This window comes from Orbilia oligospora (assembly GCF_000225545.1).
Source record: "Orbilia oligospora ATCC 24927 unplaced genomic scaffold scaffold00054, whole genome shotgun sequence".
In the NCBI taxonomy this organism is placed as follows: Eukaryota; Fungi; Ascomycota; class Orbiliomycetes; order Orbiliales; family Orbiliaceae; genus Orbilia; species Orbilia oligospora.
The window spans coordinates 741,144-756,334 of NW_011645611.1; the positions used below are offsets into that span (position 1 = coordinate 741,144).

At 46.1% G+C, this 15,191-nt stretch overlaps 5 protein-coding genes across 5 annotated transcripts; 2 read left to right on the plus strand and 3 right to left on the minus strand.

Annotated features, from left to right (window-relative positions):
• Positions 1-1,166: 1,166 nt before the first annotated feature.
• On the plus strand, positions 1,167-6,369 carry AOL_s00054g240 (uncharacterized protein; the record flags this gene model as incomplete). The annotated part of the gene is made up of 6 exons (XM_011121556.1): positions 1,167-1,820; positions 1,905-2,775; positions 2,835-2,930; positions 3,016-3,999; positions 4,063-4,356; positions 4,421-6,369. 6 exons carry the CDS (start codon positions 1,167-1,169, stop codon positions 6,367-6,369), a joined length of 4,848 nt encoding a protein of 1,615 aa, XP_011119858.1.
• Positions 6,370-6,837: 468 nt separating this feature from the next.
• On the minus strand, positions 6,838-8,401 carry AOL_s00054g241 (uncharacterized protein; the record flags this gene model as incomplete). Its single annotated transcript, XM_011121557.1, has 4 exons — positions 6,838-6,927; positions 6,986-7,561; positions 7,803-8,192; positions 8,285-8,401. The coding sequence occupies 4 exons, from the start codon at positions 8,399-8,401 to the stop codon at positions 6,838-6,840; spliced, it is 1,173 nt and encodes a 390-aa protein (XP_011119859.1).
• Positions 8,402-9,427: 1,026 nt separating this feature from the next.
• AOL_s00054g242 (uncharacterized protein) lies at positions 9,428-10,338 on the minus strand (the record flags this gene model as incomplete). The annotated part of the gene is made up of 2 exons (XM_011121558.1): positions 9,428-10,133; positions 10,226-10,338. 2 exons carry the CDS (start codon positions 10,336-10,338, stop codon positions 9,428-9,430), a joined length of 819 nt encoding a protein of 272 aa, XP_011119860.1.
• Positions 10,339-10,970: 632 nt separating this feature from the next.
• On the plus strand, positions 10,971-12,033 carry AOL_s00054g243 (uncharacterized protein; the record flags this gene model as incomplete). Its single annotated transcript, XM_011121559.1, has 2 exons — positions 10,971-11,311; positions 11,376-12,033. 2 exons carry the CDS (start codon positions 10,971-10,973, stop codon positions 12,031-12,033), a joined length of 999 nt encoding a protein of 332 aa, XP_011119861.1.
• A 249-nt stretch (positions 12,034-12,282) lies between these two features.
• On the minus strand, positions 12,283-15,056 carry AOL_s00054g244 (uncharacterized protein; the record flags this gene model as incomplete). Its single annotated transcript, XM_011121560.1, has 3 exons — positions 12,283-13,078; positions 13,137-14,440; positions 14,550-15,056. 3 exons carry the CDS (start codon positions 15,054-15,056, stop codon positions 12,283-12,285), a joined length of 2,607 nt encoding a protein of 868 aa, XP_011119862.1.
• Between the last annotated feature and the right edge of the window lie 135 nt (positions 15,057-15,191).

The window sequence follows — 15,191 nt, forward strand, 5'->3', positions numbered from 1 at the left end:
CCTGGCTAGTCTCAGGCAGGTTTGGCTCCGACCGCAACATTCCAGCTCGTCGCCCCGCCAACCAGCCCAACCCACCAACCAGGTCCCAAGTCACGGCGGGAAGGCCTCAGTCACTACAGGCACTGTATGAAGTGAATGCAGATTGTAAGTGACGGACTTCAGGCCTCTGTTGGTTGTCAATTTTGTTTTTAAAAAGCGGGATGATATCGACGCTAGCACTGCTGCTACGGAGTGAATACCCAGTTGTCAGCTGATTTCGAGAGGTCAATTAACACGCCTTTTTTTTTCCCACTTGATTCTTTCTTCTCCTTTTCCTTTCATCATCGTATTGTTGCTGCCGTCTCCAAATCCCCTCCACAGCCCTCCCCGGTCTAGCCTGTCAGACTTGCATCTTCAATCATCTGGGTAGTTGAGCCAGGATTAATTGTCATCCTATCATCCGAGGGGTTTCTCTCTCACAACCTTCTTGTTTGTTCGCGAAGCTATCGTTGAAGGCTTATTCTTGTTGATTCTCACCAAAGTGCATTCCGGCCTGACATTGGCGAAGACCTGAGCCCAGATTCTAACTCACCGGATAAAGCTAGCCCCAGATCTTTATTTTTATTTTTCTTCCGATTTTCCCCTTATTGGTCAAAAGGTACTTCCTGTTTCATCTGATATCCGGCAGCTTGGTTATGTCACGAACCGAACTAACTAACTAGGGCACCCGAGAACGTGGTGAAGATAGCTACCTATATCTTGGCTTAAACGTCTAACTAGAGCTTTGGTATCGAAAAGGTTCATAACTATCGATCAATTGTCAATTGGGACAGTTAAAGGTCAATCTAACTAACTGGCTATCGTAAACATATCTTTGATGTTGTTCAGCCGTGAAGAACAAGTTGGTGCGCTTTTTTGTCCTTCTCGATATCAGTAAGCTGTCTTCCCCTTCGTCTTCCTTCGTCTTCATCTTCTTTCCTCTCTTCCTCCTCATTACAGCTCATCTACACTTACCACACGAGCAATCCACTGTCGCTTCAAATTAATTCCTACAACCTCTCAATTATTTACCCTTCAATCTATCCATCTATCTACGGATCACGATGACAATGCTATGAGACTTTCAGCTAATACCTCTTCTTGCAGCTCGCCCTTTACTTCTCTTCATCGATCTCTTGCATAGAGACATGTCATCAACCTCTGATTTTACTCTCCCAGAAGATTTGAGTTTCCAAGAAGTCTTCCATGCACTAAAAAAGAAATTTGGTTTCCCATTGCCTCCTGAGGAGATTAGTATCTCTGCCTTGGGCAAAGAAAAGTTTGACTTTTTCGCTCAGAGTAAATTCTTATTAACGTACTCTAGACGCAACTTTACAGCCGCTGTTCGGGAGTTTGAAGCTTTCGCAAATCTTGATAACCTAGCTGAAGAAACGCTGTCTAGAGCCTCTGACATCGAGTCAACTGAAAGGAGACAGGCTGCCATCCAGAAACGACGTATCCGAGCGTTCAACCAGGAACTTGAGAAGCAGTTGCGGCTTTTCAATCGCGACGGCGGTAGCATTGTTACTCAGGGCAACCAAAGAAATTCAACTCTCAGTGCTGGAAGACAAACAACCACCGAGCGCTCTGACAGCATTATCAAGACATCAGACAAGACAAGAAAAAGGGTTCTGGAGTGGAGGCAGAGCACCATGGCTGCACGAAGCGGTCAGAGCAGGAACCTCGCATCGCGGTCAGGTCTACGCACGAGGGAGTCTTTTGACAACGAAATCAATGATGCATTCCCATACTTCTATGAGGAACCCACTGAGATTGATATTGAGACTGATGAGTCTGGAATGGTTAGTATTTACCCTCATTTCTGGCTCTTAATGATCTATTGGTAGCTAAAACTGTTACCGTGGTGGTGGTTTGTTGCCTATCAGATTCCCGCAAGCTCTTTTCGTGCAGAAACCCTCGCTGGAGCTATCCCTGAAGTTGGCTTTCAAGCTGTCCCTATGGGTGATTATACCGAAAACCACGAGCGATCTCGAACTGTAGCCCCCTCATCTTCAAAACCTTTGCAGCCATCTGTTCATTCACCGCCCGCCAAACCCGTCAAGTCACAGAATTGGAACTGGGGTACCTATGAGCCACCTGCAGACACTTTGACATCGCGACCTACTTTGACTCAGGTACCTAAACCTTCTATACCTGCCCTGAACTCCAACCCTAAACCTAAACCTAAACCAAATTCCTTTGCTCCTTCGGTTTCTTCCGATACCTCTGCCCGGCATCTCCATACGGAGGATACGAAGAAACGGAAGCAGAGTCATTGCTTGCGAGAAGTTATGGATCGTCCATCTAAACGCCAGTCTCCCGTTCCCCAGGACCGACAGGAGTTTATGAGTGTTCAGCCCCCGAAACCAGTCTCGGGTGGTTCATTCTCACGAGCTCCAATCAACCAATCGTCTTGGACCGAGAATCAAGCTCCGAGCTTCCAAGCCTCCAAAATCCGCAATAGTTTTGAGACGGACATAACGGAAGAGTCTATTTCGGATTCCATGCTACGATCTCGGAACGACTTTCAAGGCACCCAACCCACGTCCTTCAATAGTACGATGGAAGGGAAAATCGCCACATCTGGGAGATATGACGACATCTCGGAGGACCTCATACCCCCGCTCCATGGCTCTCGTAATGGAGGTCGCATTGGTTCAGTGTATGCTAGCCGTACAGCGTCGTCCAGTAGTGTTAGCTCCACGAATGGATCAAGGCCAGTTATGCGTGGCGGAAATAGCGGCGGAAACAGGCCTGGTGAGCTAGCCCTGTTCTCTCCTTCTTCCCTTCGTGAAACGATCTAACGATCTCTATAGTTTCACCCTCAACCCAACTCCAGTTTGAACAAGAACAGGCTTCTTCGTCCAGGGATTGCTACAGTGTGGGCGAATCAACACTTGATGAAATGTGGAGTAAGTTCTCAATGTCTCCAATGCTCTGAATTTGATGAAAGATCGTTATGATCTAATATTATATTAATATTATCTTATATGTTAGCAATGGGCCTGCCACAATCACGACGGCAAAAACCACCCTCCGGTAAATCTACTTCTGTTGCGCCGGCCCAGAGCTGTTCAAGCTCCGAGGTTGCGGTCAATACTCCTCAGCCCCGAAATGGCTTATCCCATTCAGTATCTACGAAGACCTGTCGTTTCCAATTCTACCAAACACTTACAGGTGAAAATTTCCCCGGGGATATTTATATGGAATTGTTTAAGAAGTCAAATAGTCCCTTTTGGCTTCAATGGGAAGTTGAAAGAATGATTCTTGCAACAACTGCACGAAACGCAGAAGCAGACAAAGTGCCAAAGCTATTGAAGGAGCTTCTAAAGCAATTTTTGAAGGAGCCGGATATGGGGTACGAGGCGGTTCAGGACAAATTCAAAGAGTTTTGGACTCAGTTCAAACAGGAGGAAAAGTACGACATCCCTAATCTCAAAAGGGACTCGTATGCCGCTATCTTGCGAAGTGAAAATGGCTGGGATAATAGGATTCAATTATCCGCGGAACTGTCATTCGAAAGATTCCCAGGCACAAATGGAGCCAAAAGTCTTCAAGTATTCAAACCTACTCTACGGCCACGTGCCCTAAACTTACGATCTACCACCACCCGGTTCGACCGCAAGTTTGGTTCCGATAGGTTCATGTCTTTACGTGTTCCTAAGATTGATTCGGCCTCCAAAAACATAGACCTAGACACTCACCACAACGCCCTCGCGAGGTACTTAAGCCATGAGGGATTCGAATTTTTAGGTCGCCGATGGCGCGCCATCTGCCACCGATCCTCCACGAAGGATGAGAACGGAAAGCGCATTAGTCTCGCGAAACAAGACAAAACCTTACAAGTGATCGTCATTATGTTTGCAGTTTCGGGACCGGGGCTTGAAACAGTAGACCAACGATCCGCTGTTGAATGGCTGGTCCCAATCGAAAAAAACATGGACTCTAAACAATGTAAATTATATGCACGAATTGCGCTTGGTATGGCTTATTCTTAGGTGCGGAAATAGTTTTAACTTACTAACGAATAGTTGGATTGTATAGGGTTTTCAACTACTACCCCCAGTGTCGTTTTCGACAAAAATGAGATCGATTACAGCATCAAGGATATCAAAGCAAAAGGCCTCGAATTAGGCAGAGATGGCAAACTCCCTGAATACTCACTTACAGATGGGTGCGGTCTCGCCAGTCCAGCTGTATTTCGGGCAGTTGCTCGACAGTTAGGCTTGCCGTATCCACCAAGCGCGGTACAGGCTCGTATTGGTGCGGCAAAGGGACTTTGGATCATGGACCCATCGATCCCGCTCGACTCTGAAGAATTGCGGATCAGAATTCGACGTAAGTCCTCCGATATCGCAGCCTAGACTGACTGAGCTGACATTTGGTCGGATGCATTGTTCAGCCGACCAGAACAAGTTTGATGGTATATCGTTGGAGCCAGAACATCGTACTCTGGATATTTGCAATACGTCAAAACCACTGAAGCCCTCCGCTTTAAACCTCCAATTCATCGTCATTCTGTTGCACAATGGCGTTACTGAGGCTACACTCGAACAACTCCTCCGAGAGGATATCCGTAATGAAGTTACTGAGCTTTTCAATGGCGGAAGGCTTGACGACGGCGCGTTTCTAAGGAAGTACTTGGAGAGAGTTAAGTTAAGTGGCTCCCAGCGCGATGGTAGAGCTATAGCAATGAAGGGGAGGATCCCTTTGGGGCTTGCCGAACGTGCTATAGACCTAATAAACGCTGGGTTCACCCTACAGAACCAAACTTTGAAGGACTGGTTTGAAAAGGTTTTAACCGACCATTGCGACACCCTGAAGGATAAGATGCGCATTCGAATCCCTTGGAGCTGCCAGCCTTACTGCGTACCAGATCCTTCCGGGAAACTTAAGAAAGGACAGGTATATCTGAGGTTTGGTCCCGAGTCGAAATTTATCGATCCGAAAACCATGATGGCCATCGACGTCTTAAGAGGAGGTGTTTTAGTCGGGCGGAATCCGGCACATTTTGCGTCGGATATCCAAAAAGTAACGGCGGTTGATGTCCCGGAATTACGATTCCTAACGGATGTGATCGTTTTCCCTGCCGATCCTGAAAGCAATGATCGGAGCCTGGCAGATTACCTATCAGGTGGGGACTACGACGGAGACAGAGTTTGGACATGTTGGGACCAGAGACTGGTAGGGGAGTTTAAAGGTGAACTTGTCCACGGGCCAAGCACTGTCGACATGGTAGGGTATTTCGAGCCTGAGCGCAAAATGATGTGGGAAGACTTCGGGGGCTCAGATGAATCTCCTGATGCGTTTTCAAACTTCATACAAAAGCATCTCGAAACTGCCATGGACGAAGAACTTTTGGGGCAGTGTACCTCACTTTTCGAGAAAGTTGTCTACAATAATTACGGCGATGAAAGAGGGGTTCTAAACCTTGAGATAGCGAAGAAACTGGGTGTAGCCTGTGGGATGCTTGTCGACGCTCCGAAGCAGGGGATCCGACTGAAACTCGCTTACTGGAAGATCTGGAAGAATACTTATAAAGACACACAGCTACCTTTTTACAAGTTGTCTGAAAAAGATTTGGTTACGAGAAAATTGTTCAAAAGCGCTAAGAAAAGCAGGCACCCTATCGATAGGTTGAAATTCCAGATTGCAGCAGATGAGGTTTCTTCCCTTATTGCTCAATTCAAGGAATCTTGTAAGGGGACATCATACAAAGATGAAGATTTACTCATTTACACCCGCCAATTCTTTGCTCGTTGTGCGACTGATATGGAAAGTCGTGAGCCATTTAATAAGGAGATGGCAATGGCACTGCTCGTACAAAGAAATCACCTCAATCGCGAGTTGGATGTACTTCTGGAAAAATGGCGTCGTTACTGGGCAGGCCGTGACTTTGACAAGGAGGACGAGAAGGATTCGGAAATATCCAGAAATCTTGTTGAAGAGTGTGTGCGTATTTTTGACAACATTTTGCCATACCAAGACAATTCTACGACGACAGGGAAGGCTCTTGTTGCACAATGGAAGCTTTCCGAACGGGATCCATTTTCAGAATGGAATCGAGTGAAAGCGTCCCTCCTACATGAGAAAACATCCAAGTGGAACGATTCAAAATCTTCTATTCCTTGGTTTGTCGCTGGGGACATTATGTGCTTTGAAAAATGGCGAACTGTATCCCAGGAACTTGGAAGGCGAAGCGGTTTTGTCACTCAACCGATCTCAAACTTATCTCGTATTAAAGCGTCGGCTCTTAAAAAGGCAACCGAGGATAGGGATTGGCTCTCCGGAGGGCCTGTCGACGAGGACGGCGACAACGATGATTCTGACGTCGATTTCGATGATGAATAGCGTCCGGTCGCCTCCTTATTGTTCCTTTCTTGTTTTTTTCCCTTCCTGAACCAATATCTCTATTTCGTGTTTTTTTTATAATTTGCCCTCACTCTTGCTCTCTCCAAACGTGTCGATCATGTGCTCAACCGTCGAGATTTCTATTTTGGTGTTGTATTCGGCGTTTTGGCCTTGTCTTTCTGGCGTTGGACATTATTTTCTTTATGAAATCATGTTGTTTCTCTTCTATATTATATTTCAAAAGATTGAATTCCACATTTGATAATATCATTAGAGCGATTTGTTAGATCCCAACATCTTAAGTTTGTACAAATATTTTAAGATGAAATTCAACATTGGCGTAGGGTATTCTTGAGTCAGTCAATGACCATTCCAGGAAGTATATTTCAGCATAAACTATATCTACATAAGTATTTACAACGCCCCCCCCCAGCCAAAGAATGTTGTGGCCGTATCCACAATATCGTGCTAGAGGCACTGTGAGTACCAATCGTTAGAATATTTGCAAGTACTTCCTGAAGCGCAAACTGTGCATCCAGTATATCCTTGCCCGCCGCACTAACGTGTATCTGTTAGCTATTTCTCTATACAGAAGCAAAAATAATAGGGAACTTACCTGGCCGTAGAGAGACTGAGTACACCCGCCCCCACCAGCGGCTGTTGTTTTCGTTGTAGTAGCGGCGGCAGTGGTGGTAGCCTTCGTAGTGGTGGTGGTAGTACTGCTACTAACATTGTTCCAATAATTCATATCAATCCAAGAAGTGCTGCCGATAATACCAGTGAGAGTAAGTGGGGAAGACAACTGTTTAGCCCAACTAACACGAGTGCCCTTAGATCCATCACCCGTATTTCCGTACTCTGCGTAGTAAACATTATCGAGTGCCACACTCCAAGTGGACCATCCCTCAGGTCTGACAACTGATGACATGGCAGTATTCTGGAATACAGTTCTGGCATATGCACGCCATGGACGGCCGAGATATGTTTTAACGCTGGAGCTGACGCCTGATTTTAGAGAGATGGAGGAGGAGTTTATGACGTAGTATGATGGGTTTGTGTCGCTGTCGCGACCGTTGGCGGTGATAAAGCCGGCACCGGAGATGGCGATTGTGCATTTTTCGAACCAGGCTATTGCTTGTTGGCCGAAGATGAAGTCTGTGGCACCTTCGATGTAGCATTTATTGAAGACGTTCTGTAGGTAGTTTGAAGGTATATGGTAATTGTGGTTAGTAACAATCTTCTTTTCATATTATAATACTAAAAACCCTCTTATAGGAGAGTTTTGAAGGGTTGTTTTAGAGTATTGGTTTAGTGGATGTAGATTCTCTTAGGAGAATATTACGTTCCATGTTCGAAACACTGGAACAAGTCGAAAGAGTATCATTCGATATAGATCCACGGAAATCTCTGTATGAGAAAATATATGTACTTACGGTTCCCTTATTAGCCAACAAAGTATCCTGGTATCCCAAGAGCTTGCATCCATAATATCCCTGCTGATTGCCCTGTGTGCTCAGTGCAATAGCCTGTACTCCAGAACCCCTCGAATTCTGAATATTGATATTGTAGACTTTAAAGTCCGTCGAATGGGCCCTCAATGTTCCAGAGGCATCATTGCTACCAGCGACATCCGCTCCAAGGGAGTTTACCAAGGTAACTTGGTTTTGGTTATAATCTTGGTCGTTTGTAGTGTATCCGTATATTGTGATTTTGCCTTTGACGGTGTTTGGGATGTAGACTTGACCGTTGTAGGTTCCTGGTTGGATGAAGATTGTGTAGGAGGAGGTGGAAGAGGCGGGGATTGAGTTTATGGCCGATTGGAGCTGATTGGAAGTTTTACGAGTAAGTACTTATATATATAGCCTCTAATGCAACATTGCATTCTTTTTAGAGACAGGTCGATGGAGGAACTTACGTCGGTATATTGTCCACCGGATTTTGCGACTACAATTGCTCCGGATGGTGGTGACGTGCGAGATGCCGCCTGCGCTAGGGCAGTGAATATAGAGATATAAATTATGCTAATCTTCATTTTGAAGGATTTTTATATTCACGACCGATATATGTATATACAAAGAACTATCGTTGGAAAACTGTTCTATCCAAATGTCCGATTGGGTGGGCCGCAGTGCCCTTTTATACATAGCTCGAGCTCCGAGAGCTACTTTGTGAATCGATTACACATATTGAAGAAACGTTCGAAACCAAATATTCATCCCTTAGTCAATATTGCAAATTAGAGTTTCTCTTCACCGGCTAACTAACTGGTTACGTACATCCTGCTCCGGAATTCTCGTCTGATGTTTAGCGATTTGGGGGTATAATTAGGCTAGTGGGCCTACCGAGTTCAAAGGGGGGTTCTAGGTTCACAAGGCGAAAACAATGGCGAGAATCAAGCGGACCGAAATCACCGTTTATACCTATTGGAACCATGGATAGGGTGTGTGGAGTACAGGGATATGCGTTCTGTGAATCTGCGGCCAAGCGTACGATCCAGGGTACGGGACCATCCAAAACACGTGCCAAGACGCCCACGATTTCTCCGTCTTGTTGATGCGGCAGGGTTTTAGCGGGGGAATTTTAACCTTCTTTTCTGGAAGTTGGAAAAGAGAGGGGGATATCGGATGGTGGGAACCGTGAATTTTAAACCGCGGTTTTGAGGGGCGAAAGTGAAGATGTTTTTTGCCTAAAACTGTAGTCGACTCGGGTGAAGCTTTGCCGAATATATTTTACAAGATTTTTGTCAGAGTGGTATAAAAAACCTATACAGATATTATATTATGGATGCGTATACGTTGGATACACCCCTTTTTGATATAAACTTCAATCGTGATTTAGGCGCGACTGCGGCGGTATTCCTAGCAACCGTCCCCAGCATGCGTGGTGGATCGCCCTGCAAATAAAGCCTGTTATATATAACATGCATTTTTGAGTGAACCATGGAACCATTGAGTTTCGTTCCGATATTTACATTTGGGCCCATTGATTTCCTCTAGAAGCGAGGGCCTATGGGTCGCTAGGAAGCTCTTTTCATAGGTTCGCGCGGACTGACAACAACTTATGGGATTGGTCTTCCTTCTCTAATTGCCTTTGCAAGCTCCGATTGAGCGACATTATCTGCATATCGTTTATACAACGGCAAGTAATGCTCCTTATCCGATGTTGTATCTTTTATCGCCTGCCAACCCTCGATCGCACTGACGTACTTCTCCCATCTTGCTCCGATCTCCCCATCCTTTGCGGACGGCCAATTCCCACCGTTCCCCTTAAACTCGTCAAAAACCCAGTATCTCTCCACCAATGGCCCGATGATAACATCTGGTAACGAAGGTTCCTTCCCAAGCCAAAAAGGTCCAACGGGATCAATCTGCTCTGCAAACTTTTTGATACTTTCGATGTAATCATGTCTACCCTTTTCAGAGTCTTCACCTTTGAATTGTAACCATCGGTGGAAAGCTGGGATTATATTACTCCCAACGAATTGGATCCATATTCTGGCCCTTGCACGTTCGTATGGATCTTCTGGGAGAAGTCTGGGGCCGTATTTGGTGGTGTCAGAGTAGACTTCATCGAGGTACTCACAGATCACTGAAGATTCAAACAGAGGCTTTTGAGTGCCGTCTGCTGTGGGGACTACGAGAGTTGGAACTAATCCACGTGGGTTAAGGTCTAGGAGACTCTTTGGTTTTTCGTAGGGGTTGACTTCGATGTACTGGAATGGGATGTTTTTGAGATGTAAGACCAGAAGGACTCTCTGGACATATCTGTATGTATTCAAGAAGACGTTATGTTAAACATATTAGAGAACGACAAAGTTATATTCTTATACACTTGTAACTTATAGGAGAATACGTACGGGCAAAACCATCCGGCGTATAACTTAAGCGGCTCTTCAGTTGAGTGTTCCGCGAAGTACTTGGCTGCTTGGCCTGTGGCCTCGGGGTAGATATCCACATCTGGAACCGGCATGGTTATTGATTGGCTGAATGAACTACTCAATTCACACTCAGACAATTGGCTTATAGTTTGAATATTCCGTTTGTTTCCTCGATTGATGCCCCGCGGCCTGAGAATCGAAACAAAAGTCGAGATTCCAAGACAAAAGTCTGAATTCAGAGATTAGGAGCTTTTATAACCTCTGAAACTTCCCCTCGAAGTCGAAGTTATGACTCTTCCTCATATTTCGTCTCTCCGAAACCGCTGTTATATGCACTGATTTCTGATTTGTAATTGGCCAAACCTGGCGGCTTGATGTCACGAGATTGCGTGATGTGCCAGGGAAATGAAGTCAAAGGGAAATGTGTTGTCGACGAGTGTGGTATTTTTTGTGTTGCCAAGATTTTGTGTCACCTCAAATTCCCCGTTTGATCTTTTGACGTCAACCGAGTTTCCGTCGCGAGCCAGCAGATTCCTGTTCTTGTTCTTGTCCCTCTTCCCATCCTTCATCCTTCCTTCTTCTTTTCTTCATCCTACACCCACATCTACGAACGCTGATATTGGTACTCCTAATCTCGCGACAGGATTCGCATAATGCGAGGAATCACAATTACAATTAACCATCATATCGAAAACTATATCCTCTGATCCCGTAGAAATCAAAAATGTCACAATCATCATTAACCTTAATACAAACCCCACCGGACGTGAGCGAGCTCCCCACTCTCGCCGATCACCAATCATCAACTCCCGCGTCATTTGCGCAGGAAGTTCTACACTTCCGAACCACAGGCGCCAAGATTACATTATCCTCCGACCAAAAGTTTTTACTACCAGCTTGGTTCCCAGATGCAGCTAGTAATGATATCTCGGTAGACGTCGAGGAGGCAGCACCAGCGAAGAATAAAGGTGCAGCAGAAGGAGAAGATGATGAGGATTGGGAGGACGAAGATGCGATAGTTGAGGATGTACATGTCGAAGATGTGACTATTATTGTTACTACGAAGTATGGCTTTCCTTTATTCCATCTGGTATTGTCGTTGAGGATCGTATGTTGACCATTCATTCAGACAGCTCACATTGTACTCGAATACCCATTCCGCCGGTTACCAAATCCCGTACCTTTCTATCTCGTTACACGCCATAACATCGACACCTACGACTTCGGGTATTTTCATGCAGATAAACACACATACCACCTCCTTTGACGACCATGACTACTCTTCTCTCGAGTTGACAATATACCCACCACAGACGACGGTGACAACGAGTGCAGAAGGTGGGAATGTAACAGGTAGCACGAAGGAGCTTTTTGAAGCACTAGCACAGTGTAGTGATCTACACCCAGATGTTAAACCCGGTTTCTTTGGTGGTGGAGACGAAGAAGGTGATGAGGACGGTGATGATTCTGGTGCTATTTACTTTGATCATAATGCTATGAGCGATGTCGCTGGTTCAGGCGGCATAACTTTCTTGGGCGGTGCAGATGAAGTTGGTGGAATCCCGGCCTTGGCACCTGGAGGGTGGATTACGGCTGAGAATGTGGATAGGATCCAGTGGACTATTGATGGACAGTCTGGAGTTGGGGATCCGAATGCCGCAAGTTTGGGACCTGGAGCCGGGAATGTTAGGAGAAGAGATGATGATGATGATAATGGCGGTGTTGAACTCGAAGAGGGAGTTGAAACTAATGGCTCGGAGACAAAGTGGCGGAGAACAGAGTCATGAAGCTTTTGCGCAGTTTATTCGAGCAGGACTCGCTTATATCAATGATATTACTATCGATATGTCTGTGTTTTTATTAATTAAAGTCATAGAGTTTACGAATTGGTATCACTAGCATAATAGATGGCTAAGCTCATGAAAGCTGAATTTTATTAATGTCTATTGAGTGATAACTACTTACGTAATACTAGAGAGTTTCGAGCTAAGTGTAGTATATATATATAAGGCAGAAGTCCTCCGAGCTCGAGTCGTTTATCTATCTGCTTCACCTTGACTTTGTACCCAACTTAAATAAGCTTCATGAGCCTTCTTTTGTGCGGCCCATTGCTTCTTCAAAGTTTTACCTCTGCTTTTGGCTACTGGTTCTCCATCTTTATCCTTGGTTGGAATGCCCTCTTCGTCCCATTCGCTGAACTCCGAACTACCCTCTCGCTCCTTAAACATCACAAAGGGACTAAGTTTCCCCTTTTCTAATTTTTCTAGTTCTAGTTTTTCTTTTTGTCGCCTGAGTTCTTCTTTATTACGCTCCCGTTCCGCTGCCTTTTCTTCTTTCTCGCGCTTCTCGGCGAGAAGTTGTTCGGCGGAGACAAATTTAACAAGAGCGGCACCGCCTTCTCTATCGTCGAGTGAGACCCCAAGAACGGGGAGATCGTCATTTCTGACTTTGTCGCAGAGTTGGAGTAACGTCTTACCAGCCGGGGTGGCCTTCTCTTGCATAGCGACAGCGCGAACACTGTCACGGAAAGAAGAGAGGACTCTGACGTAAGGCATGGCGATAGTCTCCTTATCGGCTTCTCCAGTAGCTACGGACTCATCACCCCATCCGATACGAGCCGAAGAGAAAGGTTGACTGTCTAGGCCAAAAGTGTGGACTTGTTTTGTAACCCAGCGAGCGATAGTGGACAAAGTTGCAACGGAGAGGTAACCTTCGCTGCTACCGATATAGATGTTTGCTTTGGAGACGATGTCAAGGATGGCGACGATAGCGTTTGCTGTGTTGATGCTGTCGCAGAGAGCGAGGTGGTAGTTTAGTTTGGCGCTATCGAATCTGTGTGTTTGTGTTAGTACGATGCTGTAATTGAGAAGGCTTTCAGTGGATCACATACTCTTTGTACAATGCCCTTTCTCGTGCTGTGAATAATTGTTCGATATTTTCACCCTTCTTTTCTCTCTCCTCCTCTTCAGCCGCTAATGATCTAACATTCGTAAAGAATTTGTTGAGAGTTGCTTCGAATCCCTTTGCTTCATTGATATTGCCTTCGCGGATTTCGATACCGTCTTTCCAGCTACCCATTAAAAATACAATACGAAGTCTTCTGCTTGTCCACCCACCTCCTCGACCGAGAGCTTCCCGTATGCTAACAAAATTCTTTAAACTCTTTGACATTTTAGCCCCAGCAATCGAAAGATGACCCATGTGGAGGAAATAGTTGACCCATTGGTGTTTCTCTGCTCCCTGGAGACCATCTGCAGCAGTGCATGGGTCCCAATACGCCTCACTCTGTGCGATTTCGTTGTCGTGGTGTGGGAATGCCAAATCGATACCGCCAGAGTGGATATCGACATTTGGACCTAGAACTTCTGAGCACATCACTGAGCACTCGATGTGCCAACCTGGGCGACCTTTACCCCAGGGACTATCCCAACCTGGTTCACCGGGTTTCGATGATTTCCAGAGGGCAAAGTCTCCTGAGTTCTTTTTGCCTGTTTGGCTGGTCAGTGCACCTTCACCGTCTTCTAGTAATGAAGTGGAAGACGCATCCCATGGCTTTAGCTTGGCGTAGTGGTGGCCAGATGCTCTATAAGCCTGGACGTCGAAATATACAGACCCGTCCGTAGTTGGGTAGGCAAAACCCTTCTTGACTAGTTTATCGACAAAATCCACATTTTCGGGAACAAACTCAGAAACACGGGTGGTAACCGTGGGTGGGAGAACGTTCAGCCGAGCCATGTCTTCATTGAAATGACGTTCCCAGTAGGCGGCCGTTTCGCGGAAGACCTTTGGATCGGTGACGGAAGCGCCATGCAAGGAATCGAGATAAGGCGCAAGAATATCCCTTACGGCTGTATAGAACAGCTCCGGGGTGGCTGCCGGGGATGTAAGGGATGCCGAAGCAGTGTAGAGAGTCTTAAGGTGCATTTTGACTTTGGCCTCTTTCTCGAGGTCATCGCCAGAGAGCTCCTCAAGGCTGTCATTGGAAATTATGGTACCATCTGCAGCGATCAGTTTGGGATATGTTGTGGAAGCCCAGGCGACAAAGGTGCTTGGGGTAGCTTCTGATTCTGGGAAGTTCTTGAGCAGGTATTTTTGCCATGCCTTCGTGACTTCCTCGAGGACCTCAGGGTCGATTGAAGGGTGCTCCTTTTGATAGATGCCAAAGAGATGGGATTGGCGGGCCCTTAGGATAATCTATATTCATTATAAACCACCGCAGGTCAACGAAGCTGTTTCTCTTTCTATATTCTCATTCTCGTCGTGCATAGATAAAATGGACCTAGCCAGGGGTAGCCAGACCAACCTTGTCATCAATATCCGTGACATTCTGCACAAATTGTACGTCGTATCCGAAATATCCTTCCAGAACTCTTCGGAGAACATCAGTGGTAACGTAATTCCTAGCGTGACCTAGATGACCAGCATCATAAACAGTCGGACCGCAGCAGTACCAGGTAACTTTCTTCCCAACCACATCAATTGGATAAAATGTGGTCTTTGACCGAGTAAGTGAGTTATAAATCTTCAGCTCAGCCTCGGGAGCAGCTATACGCATGTTATTCGCAGCGGGAGACCTCCATGGTGGCTGCTCAACCTTCTGCTTTCCAGCAATGGTAGTGGACATTTTGCGGGGAAGTGGCGTTGTTGCAATAGTTGTTGCGAATGGTGGGGCTGCTCGACGCGAAGAGCAACGGCGGATGCTAGAGAAAACAGCAAATCGAGATGAAGCAGTGTAGACGGCGGCGGTATTGAGGCCAAAGAAGAGCGTCGTCGTCGTCGTCGATGGTCGGAGGAAGAAGGAGCTGGACATTCGAATTCAGCCGCCGTCGGTTTTATACACGGTTGTCAAAGAAGACAGCTTGCAATGCTCTTGGTGTTGACTCTTACTTTCAATTGCGTCTTCGCCTACGAAAATTTCAAACCTTCCCCAAACACCCATCGTCGA